This window comes from Chlamydotis macqueenii, chromosome 9, assembly GCF_036417535.1.
Source record: "Chlamydotis macqueenii isolate bChlMac1 chromosome 9, bChlMac1.mat, whole genome shotgun sequence".
Lineage (NCBI taxonomy): Eukaryota > Metazoa > Chordata > Aves > Otidiformes > Otididae > Chlamydotis > Chlamydotis macqueenii.
The window spans coordinates 10,644,236-10,663,324 of NC_141564.1; the positions used below are offsets into that span (position 1 = coordinate 10,644,236).

The window sequence follows — 19,089 nt, forward strand, 5'->3', positions numbered from 1 at the left end:
GAGTCTCCACTGAAACAGTAATTTCAGACACTGCCCCAAGCCTTGCCCTGTTTGAACTCTCCAAAGGGGTATGGAATAGGGTGACTGACTGTGCCAACAGTCATGCCAAAACCTTCAGCCAGTGTTCATCATGACTCATTTCCAGCATGCCTTGGAGAGTAGGGCAAATGTGCTTGGCTTGGTTTACCCAATCCCAACGCTTTCCCGAGGGAGGCTGTCCAAGTTCCATGGTTAACACCCTCCTGGCAAGCACTGGCCTCTGGAGGAGCCCAGGAGGCGGCTGTTGCGCCAGCCACCTTTCCAGGGGTATCTTGGAAGTGACTTTCTCTTTAGTTTTCGGCATGTGTGCCTCTCCTCGCTGTGTTAACTTGACAGTTCCAGTTTCTGTTACGAAGACTTTGTTGTGTGCTTCTCAAGGCTGGAAAACAGCCTAGTCTCTTCATGCAGCTTAGGAAAATATTTCCCATTCCAACTGAGTGGGAAATATTTTTTTTCATCACAGTCTGCTGGTCAAGGAACTACAGGATAGACTCAAGATACCTCTTATTTTTCATTTATTTATTTTTGCTTTCTGCAGACTCCTTCCAACTTTCAACTGGGTTGGTTTATCTTGTCTGAAGTATTGAATCAGGTGAAATTCATAAGGAAGCTAAAGCAAATGCCATATTGTCTAGCAGCATCGTGTTGGTATTTCTTCAGCCTGAGTTCTAGCCACAGACTCCCTGTGGGGCTTGTCTAACGGGATCACCATTGGCAGTGAAGGTGCCCACACCTCAGTTCAGAGAAGTCTTAGCTAGCTAGTGGCAGAAATAGATTTGCAGATGCTACTGAGAGGAGTGAGAGAGAGCACCGATCTGTGCTGTGCATCGTCTGGACAGGATCGAGGTGGGGGTTGGTTTGGCACAGAATGTTTTAATCTCACCAATTCAAACTCAACTCAGGCTCTTTGGTTCTCCTTGAAGCCAAACCACTCTTGAAACCCAACCTGCCATGCAATTTCCACAGTCCCAGAGGAGTTTGGTGAAGCAAAGAGTAGGGAAGCATGATTAGGAGAGTGGACACAGTGGTTATAAAAAGCTTACAGACCTTGAAGTTCAGAAAGACCCGTTCCTGAAAGTGAGCTATAAACCGTGGATGGGAGAGCGTGATGGGATAAAGCGACACAAAATAACTAGGATGAAGATGGCCGGCATCTCTTCAGCTGCGATCCGGTGTCAGAGAAGGAGTTAGCAGGAGGACCTTGCTGAGCCAGAATCGCTTTGCTTGGGACCACGTTTGGCAGTGCCGTGGCTTTGTGACTTGACAGCAAGTTACTTGCCCGTAATTGCTGTGCTGACGCTTTCAAAAGTAAGTTCCCATGCGAGAAACAGGCATGCAGCTGCTCACGGTGCTGGGGAAGCTGTGCAGGGCTAAAATTAGCCTTTTATTATCATCACTATTGCAGAATCAGGCTGGAGCAGGCCTAAGGGGAAGAACAGTGATCTTGGGGAAAAGATTCACCCTGATGCTTCAGGCTGAATGGCGTGAGGTTTTCTGTGGGAGATGATTGACCAGATCATGTGTGTGGCAACGTAGGAAGCTCATATTGCTGTGACGTAGAAAGGGGCACAAGATGAGGTTGCAACATTTTCTTCCAGTAGAGTGAAAAATGTTTCCTCTCTTTCAAAGTAAAAAAAAGAGAGGAAGGAAAAATTGGATTATTCTCCGCAGTCTGCTATCCTACATGTCCCACGTATTTCGCCTTTGCTGCTGCCTGCTTTTTAGAGACCAATTCATCTTATTTAAGAATCAAACAGGGTTTTACGTGCTGGTGCAAACTCTGATTTTCCTTTAGAGGAACTATGTTTATTCAGACAATCTGCTCCTCTCAGCTTTTTTCTAGAAAAATGGAATTGACTGACGTATACCCAGCCTCACCCATTCATCTTTTCCCATGTGGACTCAAGGACTCCAACACCATTTTTCATTTCTTCCAACAAACAGTGGCATGCTGTACTTGGAGCAGGTGTTATATGCTCAGCAGTCCTGTGCTCATCGATTTGAAAGCAGGAAAAGCCACTTTGAAAAGTATTGGCAAACACTACTTGTGTGCCTTACCCTAGGTAGAGCAAGTTGGCTTATAAACCAGAAGATACCACTCTAGTTGCCTTTTTTTTTTTTTTTTTTTAGTTTACAGTATCAGAGCAAGACTGTGTCAGGGCTATAAGATAGCTGTACTTACGTTTCGTCTCCTGTGCCTGTTGCAGATGGGGAAGCCTACGTCCCAAGCAGCTGATGTCCCTCAGGTCCTCATGATGAGCGTGTGAGGAATATGAACCTTCTCCAAACTCTTCTTTGGGAAGATTCTTCCTTTTGCCTGCAGAGCCCATGAGAAATTCTTATTTTCTTGTGCTGCCTACAACTCTCCTACCAGAAAAAAAAAACCCTCAATTTTTCCCATTTTTTGTACTACATCTTTCCTACCTCCTGTCCTCAGATATGGAGGTTATGTTCTCCTCATCCTGTTCCCATCCTGGAGCTACTACTGTCAGACCTTTTTTCTGGGGAGAGAAGAGGAGCGTCCCCATTTCATACGAACTGGCAGCCACAGGCACCTTGGATAGGACTTTGAAACGCTGCTGTCTGATGACCTGAGACAATTAAGATCTCGAGAAATAACCTTTCTCTCTCAATGTTCTCACCAAGGTGTGAGATATATATGTAATGGGGGTATGCTCAACACCTAGAGGAAAAGGTGGGCCATCTGCAAGGAAGCAAAGGGCAGGAATTAGCTGAGCCACAATAATATTTAAAAGCTTTTATTAAAATATTAGCATGCTCCCTCCTGCGAATAAAAATGAGAAGAGGCAAACCCGAACCATTCGGCATCCACGCACAATGTTCTTGCACAACGAGGGAAATAAGGTGAAACATGATGGAAGAAGCCCTTGGTGAAGGATTTGGACTCATGGTGACAGAACCACGGCGTTTGAGTGGGTTGCAGAGAAGGGAGGAAAATGTTCTCCCTACATAGTCATTGCAAGTCGTTCCAGGAGAAACAGAGTTCGCTACTCAGGCAATGGTCAAGGTGTTTAGGGCAGACGCGGTAGAAGCCTTAAAATCTGAAGTTTTGTGTGTTTTGGTGGACTCATGGCTTCTGCCAGTGAAAGGGGGCATAACAGAAGAGACGGTCCAGCCGCAATGCCGGCAGAGGCTGCCTCATTCAGACAGGACAGTCATTCTTCCCTCTGAGCCACCGGTTGTGTGGGAGAGGAAAGGATCATGACTGGTGCGGTGGGTGGACCTCGGGGTGGAGGAGGAAGACGTGGAGCACACGCTGGGACACCATAAATAGTCACCCATGGGTGATGCCTCCAGGACAGGGCTCGTCTGAGTGGTGGATGCTGCTGGTTGCACGTGGCATTGCTCCCAGGTAAGCCGGAAAAGCAGGAGGACGGGTTCCCTGGGCTTTTCTTGAATCTCCTCGCTTTTTGCCGTGGAGACGTGCCGGCAGGAAGGGAGTCTTTCTTTCAAACGTCCTAACAGGCACTGGTTCGGCTGCACTTCTGCTTTGTCTCTCCTTACAGGGGGGTTTGTCTGTCTGTATCAGCTGAGGTAGAAGAAAGCAGCTAATGCAAACTTGCTTCTTGCTAAAGGGGAGCGCTGGGGGGGACAGCAAGCCATGGAGAGCTTCCAGGGGAAAGGAGACCTCCTGCCTTCCTCAAGAAGAGGGCAGGGGTGAAGGGGAAGGACAGTCCTTGGGGAGGTTAAGGGAAGACTTGCAGAAGATCACAAAAGCCTCTGGCTGGTGAAAGCAGTCCATGCTGTGAGCTCCAGAGGAGGAAGAGCTATTCTGGAAGGTTCTCCAAAGTGGGGAGGTGGGACTCAGCACTGGGTGCTTGTAGCTCTTGGGGAACAACCACGCAAAATTCCTGAAGTGCAGGTGGGACCGCAGGGAGGGTGAGAGGCCCTGAATTCCTTATAACCAAGGCAGGGAGGACAGAAAGCAGAGGGGAGGTGAAGCTCCAGGACGGGTGGAGCTGGTGGTCCACCTTGGTCTTCTTGGCTTGCGTCTCCTCTGTGCAGCACGGTTTTGCAGCCCTGTTCCTCCACGTTCAGCCCTTCCTGGCCCCAGCAGCTCGTCAGGGCTGGCATGGCTGGTGTCCAGCAGGTCACAGCGATGTGAAGCCCCATTGGGCTGGTGTCCCCATCCTCTCAGGTTGTGCAGGGGCTGGATGCACAGCCTGAGCCGCTCCTCCCCATTGCTGACGCTGTGCACGAGGGGGGCTGAGCCAGTTCTTCCCACGGAAACCACCACACAGCCCCTGTTCGCTTCTGCTTTTGCAAAGCCAGAGTGAGCCTGAAATAAATTAGTCAGCGTGAGAAGCGGCTCGATTCAGGGAGCTTGTGCAAAATGGGTTGCGAGTGACCAGGAAAGGGGGGGAAAAATGCATAAAAACACCCTGAAGCAAAAATGAAGGCAGGGCAGAAGGAACGTGGGAAGGCAGGGCAACAGCACATCCAGTTGTTTTCAGTGGTCCCAGAGCAACTGATGGACATCCCCTGTGCTGCAGGAACAGAAGGTAGAAAACTTATTTTTGATAAAGTATCACCTGGAGATGGGCAGGCGTTTTCTAGGTAAACTGATAACTTAACTTGCCAGCAGAGCTGGATGGCTTGCCCAAGGATAGCTGATAAGCTTTTCTTAATTAACTTCAGTTGGTTTCAGCATGTTAAGACCTATGGTAGGACTAGCGCGTGATGAGGATGGAACTGCTGTTGGATTTGACTGGAGATCGATGTGCTTTCACAAGTCCTTGTCCAAGGACTTTGCCCCTTTCCTGGCTCCCTCCCGCTCGGTGTAAGCACTCAAAGCCAAACCGAGCCACAGTGGTTCGTCTCCTTCCTGCAGGAACATTTTGGAGGAGCTGACCCTGTGGGGTGCACGGTTTTTAAGCCCAGCTCAATGTGGGACCTGCCGTCATCTCAAACTCCCTTGCCCATGTGGCAAAGAAATATTAGCAGGTCTGAAGCTGGGCTGCTCCTTCCACAGTAACATAGCTCAGCCTCAAAAAAAACTGTTCAGCGGCAGTAGATGGGTATTAACTGTGAATTTATTTTTAATTAAAATAATGTGTGTGGGCAAAACAGGGTTTCCACTGGAAATTGCTCTCAAGTAAGGGCCAGTGCTGCGGACTCAAAAGCATGAACCAGTAAACCCCTGTCCACCCGCGGCTGTGAGATGGGCTTGGGGTGGGGGAGCCATGGGTCATTGCAGGGCTGAAGGCAGCCCCTTCCTCTCCTCCTCTTCCTCTCCATCCCTGTGCAGGGTGGCCATGTGCGTGGGGACGTGCAGCCGGATCGTGGGTCCCTGTCTGCTGGTGCTGGGCACGCTCTCTGTGGCAGCCAACGTCCTCCTGCTCTTCCCCGGTGGGGTGTCGAGATACCTGGTAGAGGGGCACATCAGCAAGCACGCCAAGGTCATGCCGGGCGTCTGGGGAGGCGGCATCACCGTAAGTACCGTTTTTTGTATCGTGTCCTTCCTCACGTGTCTGTGGAGCAGGGAGGGAAGGGATGGAGCAGGCGGCTCCTCTTTGTGCTCCAGCTGCTTTTTCCTCCCCGTAGGTGCTGCTGGCAGCGACCCACATCACGGCGGTGGGCTGGCGCTGCGCTGGCTGCTCCGACTGCGGCACCCGTCGCAATGTAAGGCAGCGCTGGGACCCCTGTGCCAAAACAGTCCCGAGCGGCACATGGTGGGGTGTGGCGGGTGGCGCCAGGGTGGGACGTGGCAGGGTGCCACCTCGCCCATGGGGTGGGACATGGGATGTGGCATGGATCCTCTTCTCCCACGGCCTCACGGTGGGATGTGGTGGGTGGCCCCTCTCCTGTGGCGAGTTGTGGCAGGGTGCCACCTCTCCCGTGGCTCTGTGGTGGGTCATGGCACAGATTCCCTTCTCCCCTCATCCTGTGGTGGGATGTGATAGGGTACCCCCTCTCCTGTCTTGGCTCGTGGCAGGGTGCCACATCTCCCGTGGCCCTGCAGTGGGATGCTGCACAGTGCCACCTCACTGGAGGACATGGCTTGGCATGGGCTCTGCCCCACCAGGCTCTGTGTGGGCTGGATCCCCTGGGGTGAAGAGGAGGGGAGTTTTGCTCCCTTAGCGAACTCCAACAACCATGTGCAGTGGTGTTTTGGAGCGTGCCTAACTTTCAATCCCCTCCACCACCCTCCCCGGGTGCTGCCCACAGGCTTTCATCTCCGCTGTGCTCTCCAAGCTGGCGCTCCTGGGCGCTGCCGCCTGCTTCGTCCTCTCTGGGGTGGGTTTGACCAACGGACCCCTCTGCTTCTACAATGCCTCCGAGCATGGCCCCGGGCACGGCACCCTCTGGGGTTACCCCTTCCTGGATGCCAGCGGGCAGAAGCCTGACACCAGGTGAGGCAGCGGGGTTGAGTCTCTGGTGCCGCCTCAGCTGCTTGTTGCTGACCAATTCAGTGTTATTTCTGGTGGGTGGGGAAAGTGGGCTTGCTGGTGGTGATGCAAGACCCTGGTACCTTAAGAGATCCTCGCCTTCCATGTCTTTCTACGTGGTGCTTCCTATCCCCAGGGCGCTGCTGACCCCCCTCATCCTCGGGATGAAGGATGGGGTGGCTGGGGCACACTTCCATGGTGGAAAGCGATGCGATTCCTGACCCGCCGCAGGGCAGCATCTTGCATCTCCCCCTCTCCTTGTCACACAGCATAGAGAACTACTTGCACGATCGCCGCACCTGGAGCATCTGCTTGGAGCCGGTGGGCATCGTGGCCTGGAACGTCGTCCTCTTCTCCATCCTGCTGCTCATCAGTGCCGCTGAGATGGTGCTGGCCTCCCTCCAGATCCTCAACGGCTGCCTCGGGTGCCTCTGCGGCTTTTGCGAGGGGAAGTAGGGACCTGCTACAGTGCCAGGACACTGGCACTTGGAGAAGGCGTTGTCCCCGGGTCTCCTTTGGCCAGTGGCAAATGCCACGGCGGGGATACGGTACAAGCTGTGATTCCAGCCCGGTGCAAGACAGACAGACTCTCGCATGGGGGACAGACACCCCAGCCCACACGAGATGTAGAAGCGATGGGCGCGGGGTCAGCGTGCAAAGCTCTGCCTCTGCGCAGAGCCCTTTGCCTGGGTGATACCTCTTACTCCAGCGTGGAGCAGGTGCCTTTGGTGCTGGCAGCTGTCTGGGGTTGGAAACCAGCCACGCGAGCGATGGAGGTGGGGACCTGGCTCTTGGCATCCCAATGTTGAGCCCAACGGCTTCCCGGCCGCTTCTCATCAGCCTCCACCCACCCCAGTGCAAAATGTGACACGGTAGTGTTTGTAGAGATAAGAGCTGGAACATTAACTTATTTTTGTTAGCCAAGCTGTATTTAGGGCAGCGTGTGCTGGTGTTTCTCTCCCACGCAGGGCAGGAGGGATGAAGGAGAGTGGAGGAGCCAAGCCAGGCTCCGTCTGAGACTGGGGGACGTGGATGGAGTCGTGCTGAAGGAGGCAGTGCTGGAAATGAGGTGTAGTTCCCCCCAAAGCTCACTCATACACACAGGGCAGGAGCAGCTGCTCATCCCCACCGGCCCAGGACCCTGTCGCACCACCCGCCGCTGCACTCGCAGGGGGCGTCACCGGCTGCAGCACATCCCCATCCCTGCGTGGGGATACAGCGACTGAGCGTGGGTACTAGGCTGAACCTGCCTGTGCTGGGAGGACGTTTGCCCCAAAACTGACAAAGTTCAGAGGAAAATAGCAATGGCCATGGTAGCCTAAAAAAACCCTCCCCGAAATGGATCAGCTAGATTAAACAGTAAGTGGCTGATTTTGGAGAGACCGTTGAGAAAAAGAGGAGTTGGCTTGAACAAGATCATTACAAAGGAGCAATAAAAAAAAACCCGAATGTAAATAGCTGTGACAATGGGAGGAAAACCTTCAGAGCAGAGCCATTGAACCAGGTAGGGCAGAGCCAGCGCATCACGCCCTGCACCCCACATTTCTCCTCTGCACTGCTGCTGTTGCCCCCCATTATGTATTTCATGGGGTGGCCATCACGGGGAGCCGGAGCTGGGCCGGTAGCACAAGCCTCCATGCCCGACCAACTACATAATTAAAAAAAATAGCAATAAAAAATGAGAAAAACCCAGGTTTTGGGACCGTAGTCCACGCCTTCTGTGTGATGTGGTTGTGCTGGCCAGTGGCAGGATCCTGTGCTGTGAGAACCCCAGCGCGCCAAGCTCTAGGTTGGTGCCCTGGGGTCTGGCACTGGGGGAGTGGGGGGAGCTCACCTGGGAGGGGAACTAGGAGATGAGGCAGCTCCTTCGCCCTTGCTTCCCGCAATGTGGGGGGTTGCCATTCCGCTGGGACACAGTGGCTGTCAGGGGGATATTCTGGAGCACATCGTGCAGGGTGAACATGCTGAGAGAGATCTGCTCGTAGGGCGACCGTGTCCCGTTCTCATAGAGGCAGGCAAACGCGATGGCTGGGCCACCGGAGATGGAGGCCTCGTTGTGGGGCAGCTCCATGTAAGCCAGGTCTGAGTAAGCGCTTGGGCCCTCGTAGATGACCCATGGCTCGGTCCAGCTCTCCACGTCCCTGGGGTAGGTGCTCAGGTGAACCCCCATGTTGACCCGTGACATGGAGCTGGTGGGGTGGGAGTAGAGGACCCAGGTCGGTGCTTGGAAGAAGGCAGCTGGGTTGGGTGTCGCCGTGGGGTCCCCTCGGATGGAGGTGACACCACCAGCATGGCTGAGATGCCCTGGGGTAAGACAGTCCTCCTTGGGCTCGGCTGGCTGGTGGTGGCTGGTGGTGGCTTCAGTGGGCAGCTCATCACCCGCTGCCTGCTGGGTGGGCAGGTACCGAAACTCAGGGAGCATCCCAGGGAGCAGCTGACGAGCTGAGCCCCTAAGGGATAACACAGGGTCCTGGGGGGTGCTGGGGACATACACAAAAGGTGCGGGAAAGCCAATGACACTGCCGTGACAGCCATGGGGGGGCTCGACCAGCCGCTGGACCAGCTGCCCGCCGTGGAAGACAGCCCCGTCGTCCGTGCTCAGCGCCTGGACCCTGAAGCCCAAGGGGCTGCGGGCGTTGCAGTAGAGGACATTGGAGCCGTCCTCCTCATCCACCGAGACCAGCTGGCACTCGCCCGTCTGCAGGTTGGGAATGAACTCCCCGAAGCGCCAGCCCCGGCCGTGGTCGTCGCTGTAGAAGGCGAAGGAGTGAGGGGTGGTCTTGCAGAGCTGCCCGAAGCACTCCTTGCAGTCGATGTGGTAGCTGTAGGCAGGCACCAGCAGCCGGCCAGACCGCAGCTGGATCCCGTGCCCAGGGCCCAGCGCAAACGTCGCCCAGTCTGGGGAGCAGAGATGGGGTAGGGGGTGAAGAGCGGCCTCTGTGGTGCCCCAGCCCTTCCCAAAGTGGAAGGGTCTCCAGAGCATCCCCCCTAGCGTAGCCAAGCAAGGTGGTGGGGTGGGAGGGCAGCAGAGCCCAGTGCTGTTGTTGATGCTCGTGGGCTTCCTACCCCAAGGCCACCTCCAGCCACACCACAAGTGGCTCCAGGAGGCCAAAACCCAGGTGCACCCTCCTGCTGGCTGTCCCGCCCCCTCCTTGCCCCTCTCTGGTGGGCTACCTTTGATGGCCCCGCCAATGACCTGCTGCGTCAGGTCCCTGGCCGTGCTCCAGCTCAGGCCCTGGTCAGCACTGGTGACACAGCAGAGGCGGGTGACGTTTTGGCCGGTGACGATCTGGTAGGCTTCGGGTGTCCTGCCCAGCACAGTGATGAAGAAAAGGAAGAGGGTGCCAGTGAACTCGTCGTAGAGTGGGCAGGGGTTCATCGACCGGTGGTGCTGCAGCGTCGCCGTCTCCAGCACGCGCATGTCTTCCCACTGCGCGGGGTGGAGGAGGAGGAGAGGATGGAGCGGGGTGAAGACCACCTGCTTTCACCCACTCCTGCCTCACCTCTCCATCCAGGTGCCTCCAGGAGCTCAGCTGTGCCATGCACAAGCAGTGGAGGATAACCATCGACTGTTTCCGTGCTTCCAGCCCAGCGTGCTCCCCCAGCCCAGCGTGTCCCCCCAGCACTGGGAGCGTCTCTCATCTCACCTCCACGTAGCTCCCGTAGACAGTGCCGCGGCGCAGCACCAGCAGGTTGGCGTGGGCATCGTCGGCGCTCAGCCGCTCCTCCGCAAAAGCCAGCAGCTTGGCCACGCAGGGCAGGTAGAGCAGGGCGGGCACGCGGTACGTGACGCCGTTGGACTCCTTCTCGAAGAGCACGGTCCGGGCGGGGAAGTGGCGGGAGCCCATGGCGTCTGCGACAGAAAGATGGACCCGCACCCCGGGGGGTTGACGGAGGAGGGGGAAGCAGCTTCTGGGCATGGCCAAGGGTGCAAGCCTGGAGCTGGGTCGTTCTGGAGGGGTTTGGGATTTATCTGGTGGGCTTGGGTTTGGGGAGCCCCGGGGGTGCGTGGGCTGGAGGGCAGGTTGCTACAGGCAGGGCTGGAGTTGAGAGGAGCTGAGCGTGAGCTGCCGCGGTGGCGAGGCACCGCCGCTCAAAGGTGGGAGACGATTTTGAGTAACACCAAAGAGGCTGACCTGGGCTACCCTGAAATAAAATTAAATCCATCTTCAAGACGGTCTTCAAAAGGAATTCCTGGTAAATTGAGGCCAGTCGGCTGCCCCCAGGCTGCGTGTCCCGGGCATCCTGCCGGAGTGGCCAAAGGAGACTTTCACCCGCATTTTAATTGGGAGCTGCTGCTGATCGAACACCCCCCGGAGAAAGCAAAGGCACTCACCAGGTCTCACTCAGCTGGGTGTTCCCTCCGTCCCACGTCCCCACCGCGGGGGAACGCCGGCTTCCGCAGCCACCGCTGTTCTGTAGAGCCCGTTGCCTCGCTGCCTCACTGCCACCCCCCCGCCCCTTGCAGGGTCCCCCCACCGAAGGGTCACGGGGCTCCCAGTGGCTGGAAAAAAGCGCTGAGTCAGCAGCAGCCGCTCCTGAGCGGCACAAAGGCACCATTATCAGCCCAGGCAGAACCAGGGGCCCCCCGGCTGCCGAGCCGCCTTGCCCGGACCCCCGGGAGGGAGCGCAAAGGGAGTCGTGGCGGGGGTGTCTGCATCTCCTGCCTCAGTTTCCCTCCTCCCGCAGGCTGCAAGAGACCAGACCTCCCCACCCAGGTGCTGCAGCCCACGTTCACCATGGTCCTTCCCAGCCTGGGGGCTCCGGTCCGGAGGGTCCCAGGACTCCCACTCGCACACAGGTCAGCTGATAAGAAATTATTTTTATGCTTATATTCCAGCCCTGGCATCTGCTTAGCTAAAGGGGACTGACGAAATTCATACGATCGATCACGGGTCAGAAACTCCAAGGCAAAAGCCCAGCATCCGGCTGCAGATTTGCCTGGGAAAGGCCCCCAGGGTGAACACGCGTGGCCGCCGTCTCCTCCGCCCTGGCTGGTTACAAAGGCGTCCCCAGCCCGGTTAATTTTAGCGAGGGTTGCTGGAGCAGAAAACCAGGGAGGTGCTGTTAATGTCCACGCTGCTCCTGTTGCCCGGGCTGCGGAGCAGCACAGGTTGAACTGCAGGAAGTTAACTCTTGCCTCAGCTGGTTTTCTTGGCTCCCTGCCGGGTTTAAACACAGCCAAGGAAAATCCCAGCTCCGCTCCTTTCCAACAGCATCCCTCCCGCTTCCTGGGCCAAGATGGTGCGGGGCTGCTTCACCCCCAAGGCGAAGCTGCAAGCCAGGTGACCCTGGATCCATCATCCCAGCCGCACTATCCGATCCCAGACTGGCGTGAGCAAGGAGATGCTGGCTAAGCATTGAAATATTGCTCCATGGGGATGGCAGGCACATTGGAAACCAGGGATGGGCAATCATTAACGCGGTGACGCCAAAGCTGTTGGGCTCGGTGCTGCCGTCCTCCTGATGAATCTTCCCAGCACCGGCATGGCAGCGGGGAGCAGGCAAACGAGCAAAGATGTCCCAGGCAGGTTTAATTACCTCCTTCAATAATGAGGTTATGCCCTAAAGGAACCACAGCCGCGCCTCCCTACACCCCTCTGCTAATCGGCATTGGGGAGTTTGGCCAACACAGCAAGGGGGAGCCCAAACAAAGCCCCTGCTTATAAAGGGCTTCAGGGATGTCGAGCCCCAAGGGACCATCCACACCCAGGGAACGTGGACTCTTGCCCAAAAGAGAGGGGTGAAATCACAAAATGGGCCCTCCCAGAGGAGCACCAAGGGGTCTCAAGTGGTGCAGAGGCCCCCCACACCTCATAACACGCATGAGAGGGACATACGTGCCAGTGGGGAAAGGCTGCCAGCCCACACACCCAGCTTTGGGCACAATGCTCGGGACGCCCATCCGCCAGCAGCCCTGGCATCGTACGGTGGTTAGACGTCACCAAGCGTGGATGCTGCTGGGTGCGAGACCCAGCATCTCTCCTACTCCTTTGAGTGCTGCGTCCCCTTGTCACGCTCTCCTCCTTGTTTCCTTCCCTCTCCTCTTTTTTCCCTTAAACGCCAAAACCCAGGACTTGCTCTAGTGAGCTGTGACAAGCCTGGTCATAATGATGGCTATCAAATAAAGTCAACTGCAAACAAAATGATTAAGCCCGTGATTAATGATTAAGAGGCAGGAATGTCTAAGCCAGCTGAAAGCCTGCCCAGCGCTCAGCAGCAGCGGACCGTCCCCCGGCCTGGGAGCAGGGATCACGCAAGATCCAGCCAATGCAGAGCCTTTGGCTCAAGGTCCTCAAAAAGGGACCCACCATCAGCTCAGTGGTCCCGAACAAAGCCCCCCACACCTCCCACTCATGCACAAGAGTCATGTGCCAGACATGGGGTGATGCAAAGCAGCAGGAAACCACAGTGGGTTGTCACATGCCCTAATTGGGAGCTGGGAGTTGCATCTTCTCCTAGAAACTGGTCCACAGCAAGGGCAAGCCTAACTGCTTCCTTTTCTTGTGTGGGTGTTGAAGAGCATAAAGATGGGACGTGTACTGGAGCTCTGGGAGAACCATTTTCTGGCAGGTTCTCAGGGTCCTGTTGTCCAAGTCTTGTTTGAGATTGTATCCAAGGATATTTGCAGCCCCTGACTGGAAAGGCAGGAGAGCCTTGTTCTTGATGTGATCCTTCCCCACTCCCTCCTTGTCAGAGAGACAGGTCTCCATGAGCTCCTTCTGTCTCATTCGCAGGCGATTCACCTCCTTCTCCAGCTCCTCGAGTCCTATGGTCTCCTCAATTCTCCTCCAGAAGCTCTGGTTGAAGTGCAGGTAGAGCTTCCAGTCCAGCGAGCACCATGCTTTTATCTGCTCCTTGCTTTCCGGAGTCAGGGTCTGGACAGTTTCCTGGCTTCTGGAATTGAGCTTAAAGTAAACCACATCATCCAGATCCCAGCACAAAGTGTGCTTCAAGAGGATCATGGACTCATCAAAGTAGTCTGCTATCAAGATCAGGTGGAAGTTTTGTTCAATCTCCTTCAAGACTGTCTGGATGTACTTTTTGTTGTCCTCTGCATTGTTATCATAGCCAAAGTCAAACCACATGATATTCCTGGCATAGATATTTTGCTCATGATCTGCCAGATGGTAATACTTCATGGGTGATGACAGGTACTCATTCACGTCCTTGGAGTTTCTGAAGGCAGGGACATCATCCTTGTAGTAGACATAGGAAGACTCCATCAGAGGAATGGGGTTCCTCAGGATGGAGAAGTAGAAGGTGTTTGCTGCCATCACCTTTTCCACCTATTTGCAGGGAGGAAGAAGAGAGGCTGTTAGTCTGGAGGCGCTGCTCATTCAACCAGGTTTCTCCACAGGTGCCATAGCTCTTTCTTACCTCTGAGAGTTTAAATCGCAGGTGGTTGCACATGATGTTGTAGTTTTGTCCTATGGCTTCAAATTCCTCCACAAAGTGGGCCAAAAAGGTCTTCGGGTAGCCCAGGTGGACGAGCTGGTCAGCTGGGAGGGCGACAGTGAGGTTGTACCTCTCCGTAAACCTGAACATGATGTTCAAGACAGTGCTGCTGGCTGTCTTGTGGGTCTTCAGGAACATGACGTTAGTCTTGGCATGGCAAGGCGTGGAAGGTATCAGCAGTGGCTTGTGGCTCTTCATGATTCTGCAGGAAGGCAACAGATGGGAAAACCAACCTCTCTGGTGCCATACCCCATCTCTGAGACCTGACAAAGCCCATCAGCAGCAGGTTCTTCTTCTGTTACCACACCAGCAGCTGGTGCAAGGCACCAACCCAAACAAACCTCATCCCTTTGGCTAATTCGATCCCTTGCCTGCCCAAATGTGGATCTAGGGCCCAACTTTCAGCTGCTGCCCTTCCAATATTAGCCTAAACCCCATGAGAGTCAAATCACGTGTCACAGGTCAGATCCTTGCTGCCCTGGGCAGACAAAGTCATGCAACTTGGCTTCTGCTTCACTTACACATAATTTTTATTCTTCATGTGGAAGAATCCCGACAGGAAGACAAGCCCCAGGCAAAGGTTGAAAAAGATGAGACATTTGATGTGCCTGGAAAGAAAGCAGAGTGTCAGTGGATTTTTATCCGACAGTCCTTCCCTGAAGGTGAACCACCAAACTTTGCATATTGCCTTCAGGGATTTTTGTCACCGGGAGCCCAATTTTACGTCTCCCTGGTGCCAGCCACTGTTGGCTCCCCGAGCCGGGTCAGCAGCTCTGGCGTCAGAAGCAGGACAGTGGGAAATCGCACTTTCGCTCTCTTGGTTTTGGCCTTTGGCAGGACACAGGCAGAGCTTGCTAAGCTCTTCCGACAGCCTCCCGCTACACTCTGTTGCCTTTTACTTTGCTTTTCTTTTGCTTTTCTGGGGCTTTAGAGCTTATTCACTATTCAGACGCCTAGTTTATTCACTAGAAAATGAGCCCTTTGTAGGGGTACCGGGATTTCCTGGTAAGAAATACCAGTGGCTCCTGTAAGCACATCACTCCAGAAGATGGAGATCTCAAAGAAACAGTAACCTGATTTTTTTTTCAATATAACTGAGATTTTTTACTACAGAAAACCAATTAATAACCCAACAGCACCTGTAACAGACTAATTACACCCTGCTTTCAAACAAGAGGACTGCTTCCCCGCTGCGACAGCTCCTCCTCCCAGCCCAGCTCTCGTGCTCAGCGTCACCCGGGTCTCCTTTTCCTCAGATCTTCTCACCTTTGCCAGACTTCAAATCGCCCGAGCTCAGAGGCAGCCTTTTGGACCAAGCACCACACGTATCCCCCATGCTTTGCCTGGATAATGATGAGGGGTGAGTCTTTTCCAGCACTGACTAGGCGACCACCATTTAACACCAGCAGTGCATTCTAGCTGGGACACGTACAGGATCTTTTGAAGGCCCGATGCCCACCAAAAAGGAACTTTTCATCACCAAGCTTGATCTGACTTCTCTGATCCTAAAAGCTTTTTAACTCAGTGTGAATTCCATGTTTTCAGCCACCACTTTCAAAATGCAGCAGATCTGGCTTGGGCTTTAAGTTGTTTTGAGAAGATACAGTCCAATTCACAGCACAGGGCGGTCACACTTGAGGTTCCCGCTCTCCCAAGCAAGTAAGGAAGGCTCCAAGCCCACCCAGTCTGAGGGTCGATGGGGGCACATGGCTTGCTGCAGGCTGGACCTCATGGTCCTTTCTACTGTCCTTCTGGCCAAGGGGTCCTCAAACATGGTCCTGCTGAACAGGGTGGTGGCTTTCATAGCCTCCAGCTTGTGTCACCTGAAAGACACCAAATGGCTCCTTCCAGTTCCTGGATCCGGCCATGGAAAACTGGAGAAAGGATGGGAGCAAAGTCCAACAGAACATGAAGAGCTGCACATAAAAACAGAGCTATCATAGCCAGCTGCCTTAGCTATGAGTGAGGAGCTACAAGCCAATTGTAAACACAGTGGAAGCGTGGAGATGGGCGGCAATGTTGCAACACCATGACGGCACTGCAGAAAAGCCGTTTGGCTTTGTTTGCCATGCAAACCTGCCCAAAACCACTTTTGCTTCAAGCTTTGCTTTGCACTAGAGCACTTTCCTGGTCCCACGACACCTCAGTCGAAGTGGGAAATACTTGGGTGGAAGAGCCCAACCCAAAGGCAGGGAAGACCTGCAGCCGCAGCTGGTACCAACCTCCAACATGAATTTGCAGCACAGCTTCTGCATGAAGAGTTTCAAGATGTAACTACAGGCAATCTTTCATCAGTATTGCTTAATTTTTTGGTCCCAGACCTGTTAGGAGGATGGGGGTGAGACAATCCCCTTTCCTTTGTTCGCTCTGTGTATGTAAGTAGAGATGAGACAGAAGGAATGCGGAGGGGCCCAGAGGCAGCAAGCAGGCTCACCTCTGTCAAATGCAGCCCTTCCCTATTTTCTTGGGCTTTCGTGTAAAGTGAAGCTGACGTCGGCGTGATGGTTTTCCAAAACACATCTCTCTGCCTGTCTGGAAGTCCTTCCTAAGCCAGCCCGGCGACATCCTCCTTCTGCACCTTTTCTGTGGAGTTTAATGCATGCAATAATGGTCCATGCATTTTTTTTGGGTGGTGTCTCCAAAATGGCAACTCGGATAGATTGATGTTTTATGGGGCAAACAAATCAGCATACACCTAAACCAATCCTGAAGATAGATCAGGATCACAAGATGCTCAAGAAGGATTAGCAGTCCCTTCTACTGCAGGAAGATAGGCTCTGTAGACCTCTACATCTTTCACTTCAAAGACACCCCACGATATTTTGTTTACTTTAATAAGAGATGACATGGTGTTGTCCCGCGTCCAAGTCTTCATACATGTGGAGCACACCGAGCCCATCTCTGATGTAACTGGATGCTCCCAGCAGACCTGTTTTAAGGAGCAAGAGTGACTGACTTCTGCAGCACGGGGGCCATGGAGGTGCCAGTCCCCATGCAGAAATGATGCACTTCTCGTCCCAAGGGTGCCAAACGATGCTACCTTGTGCCATGGTGCTTGTTTCCCTGCCTCGCGATGTATGGATGGAAAGAGATCTGCCTTCCAGCTCAGGGATGGAGCTGGGAGTGGGGACAGGGAGAAGACTGCAGCGGCCTTTACCCCGCTGCCCCTCAGCCCAGCAAAGGCGAGCAATGGAGGTGTGCAGGGGAAGGGCCAAGGGCAGGGACCGAGGTGATCCCCAGGGAAGAGTGCAGTAAAACAGAGACCGGGGGAGCATAAGAGGAGGGGCTGCAGGTACGTGGGGTGCTGGTTGGTGCACTTGTGTAGCTGAGCCCCCTGCCTGGTCACCGCAGGGAGTCCTGTCCCCATCGCCCCTGGGGCCTGGCCACCCGCAGCCGCACTCACAGGGGCTGTCACTGGCTTCAGCACGTCCTGCGAACCTGCACATGGGGTTTCACCATCCGTCCTGCACCCACTGCCCTGGTCCACCTCTGTGAAAGCCAGCACTGCTCTTAAAAACTGCTCCTTAGTGTCACACAAAACCCTTTGTCACAAGACTGCAAGCCTCCGAGCAAGCCACTTCCAGATCTGTACGTGTCGACAGGCTGAAGGCAAGCTGAGCAAGTACCTGGTGTCACAGAAGACAGAGCCGATCTTTTATACAAACAGTTTCAGTTGTAAGCAGAGGGATTTTGTAACCATCCGGCGTATTAACGGGAGCATGGAGGGCATGATGCACAGGATCGTGGCTGCAGCAATTTCTTCCTTTCTCGCATGACAGGGAGAAAACATTTCACCTGGTGTGTGTGAAGTGCAACGTAGCTGAGAGCTGCAGGGCACGATCAGGGCCACCATCTACTTTCTTACCCCATTAATACAGTCCTTGGCAAAACACGGTTCAAGAGAGAAAGCCATGATTCCAACGTCGCACAGAAGTTACTCAAGCACACAAGACGTGCAGCCAGCCAGGGATCCCTTTGGGGAGTCACTTGGGAGCGGATTGCTAAGACACAACATTCTCCTAAGGAGCCAAAAACTTGCGGAGCTGACAGCAGGGCCGGCGCTGGAGGCTCCACTCGCCTTTCCGATCTGCGCCACGCCATCTCCCAGACAGGAAGAAAGCACAGAAAACTGTCTCTCAGGTCAGACTTGGATGTGTGGCTACGGATGCTTTAAGGTTTGGGACAACCTTCTGTTGTCATTTGGCTTAAGCTGAAAACAACACACCTCTGTGTTGACCTAACAAGGTTCTTTCAAATTAAAAGACTTGGAATACAGGAAAGAAACAGTCATGGCGAAATTAACCTCCACCCCGGAGCAAACAGTGACTAACTCTACAGGTTATTAACAATTTACAGGGATTGCCTGAACCAGACCTTTCTACAAACCGCGTCTTAATCCTGCGCTCGTAGTGTTCTCCTCCCTCTCCCCTTACCTTGAAGTGCACCCAGGGCTTTTCATGCCGCCTCGCCGCTACGAGCTAGACGCTATCTCCTCTGCAAATCAACTCCACTACTCCTGTCCTCTACGGCTCTCTCGGTGTGCGCGGCTCTATTTCTAGCATCCCGTCGCTGCTATAAATGGCTGGGATAGGTGAGGACAAAGGGAGTGGCTAGGTGTTCCCAGGGGTGGTGAAAGTTAATCAATAAGCCATGAAAAACTCTGGTATGGCATGAAATTAACACAGGTACAAAGAGCTGCCAGGGGAGATGGGGTTTGCACCAGTTTTTCAGGGAATTAAGAATTTAGTGGGCACCCCTTAGTGGGGGCCCCCTTCTCTCCTGGCTGTGGGAGGGAGGCGTAGGGGGCTCACAGCAGGATTGGGGCAGGGTGCTGTGCTGGCGAGGGGCTGGAGGAGAGCATCATCGGCCCCTTCGTGGCCCTGCACGCTGTCACATTGTTTGTTCAGTGCCCCCTCCCTGCCCACCGCCGCGTCACTTGGTGCGGTGGTCAGTACCTGCCGTGCCTTTCCCCTGCTCCTGGCTCGGTGCCTCAGGACTGTAAACCCCTGCCAGACACGTTCGGCCACAGGAAATTAGGGACAACAGCAAAACAAGAAGGGTGTTCACCTATGGAGAATTCCACTTAAAATATTTAGACTTCAAATTCCATCCCAGTGAAATGCCATTGTTGTAGTCAGAGGTTAAGAGCCTAGGTACTTAGCTGCATCTAGGGCTTGGGAGA

The 19,089-nt window shown here is 54.3% G+C and overlaps 3 protein-coding genes across 4 annotated transcripts; 1 reads left to right on the forward strand and 2 right to left on the reverse strand.

Annotated features, from left to right (window-relative positions):
• Positions 1-1,262: 1,262 nt before the first annotated feature.
• TM4SF19 (transmembrane 4 L six family member 19) lies at positions 1,263-7,383 on the forward strand. 2 transcript variants are annotated; one of them, XM_086754760.1, is made up of 6 exons: positions 1,263-1,347; positions 2,247-3,412; positions 5,309-5,492; positions 5,605-5,682; positions 6,229-6,413; positions 6,719-7,383. In XM_086754760.1, exons 2-6 carry the CDS (start codon positions 3,348-3,350, stop codon positions 6,903-6,905), a joined length of 699 nt encoding a protein of 232 aa, XP_086610886.1. In that variant the 5' UTR covers positions 1,263-1,347; positions 2,247-3,347; the 3' UTR covers positions 6,906-7,383. The 2 variants fall into 2 exon arrangements, with proteins under 2 accessions (XP_086610886.1, XP_086610887.1); XM_086754761.1 differs by lacking the exon at positions 1,263-1,347 and having other exon boundaries at positions 2,228-3,412.
• On the reverse strand, positions 7,357-10,866 carry NEU4 (neuraminidase 4). Its single transcript, XM_086754759.1, has 4 exons — positions 10,786-10,866; positions 10,097-10,302; positions 9,624-9,879; positions 7,357-9,347 (listed from the first exon to the last, which is right to left on the reverse strand). Exons 2-4 carry the CDS (start codon positions 10,295-10,297, stop codon positions 8,296-8,298), a joined length of 1,509 nt encoding a protein of 502 aa, XP_086610885.1. The 5' UTR covers positions 10,298-10,302; positions 10,786-10,866; the 3' UTR covers positions 7,357-8,295.
• A 387-nt stretch (positions 10,867-11,253) lies between these two features.
• On the reverse strand, positions 11,254-18,449 carry GAL3ST2 (galactose-3-O-sulfotransferase 2). The gene is made up of 4 exons (XM_086754551.1): positions 18,341-18,449; positions 14,429-14,515; positions 13,830-14,109; positions 11,254-13,738 (listed from the first exon to the last, which is right to left on the reverse strand). The coding sequence occupies exons 1-4, from the start codon at positions 18,364-18,366 to the stop codon at positions 12,908-12,910; spliced, it is 1,224 nt and encodes a 407-aa protein (XP_086610677.1). The 5' UTR covers positions 18,367-18,449; the 3' UTR covers positions 11,254-12,907.
• Positions 18,450-19,089: the final 640 nt, after the last annotated feature.

Bases quoted from the DNA above. Each gene is read 5' to 3' on its own strand.
- NEU4 (XM_086754759.1), bottom strand. From the start codon at position 10,297: ATGGGCTCCCGCCACTTCCCCGCCCGGACCGTGCTCTTCGAGAAGGAG. The intron at 9,880-10,096 runs GTGAGATGAGAG...CACCCCGCGCAG, and splicing joins TCTACGGGAGCTACGTGGAG to TGGGAAGACATGCGCGTGCT. The intron at 9,348-9,623 runs GTAGCCCACCAG...TCTGCTCCCCAG, and splicing joins CATTGGCGGGGCCATCAAAG to ACTGGGCGACGTTTGCGCTG.
- TM4SF19 (XM_086754760.1), top strand. From the start codon at position 3,348: ATGCCTCCAGGACAGGGCTCGTCTGAGTGGTGGATGCTGCTGGTTGCA. The intron at 5,683-6,228 runs GTAAGGCAGCGC...TGCTGCCCACAG, and splicing joins ACTGCGGCACCCGTCGCAAT to GCTTTCATCTCCGCTGTGCT. The intron at 6,414-6,718 runs GTGAGGCAGCGG...CTTGTCACACAG, and splicing joins GGGCAGAAGCCTGACACCAG to CATAGAGAACTACTTGCACG.
- GAL3ST2 (XM_086754551.1), bottom strand. From the start codon at position 18,366: ATGAAAAGCCCTGGGTGCACTTCAAG. The intron at 14,516-18,340 runs GTAAGGGGAGAG...CTTTCTTTCCAG, and splicing joins AGCCCTGGGTGCACTTCAAG to GCACATCAAATGTCTCATCT. The intron at 13,739-13,829 runs GTAAGAAAGAGC...CCCTGCAAATAG, and splicing joins TGCGATTTAAACTCTCAGAG to GTGGAAAAGGTGATGGCAGC.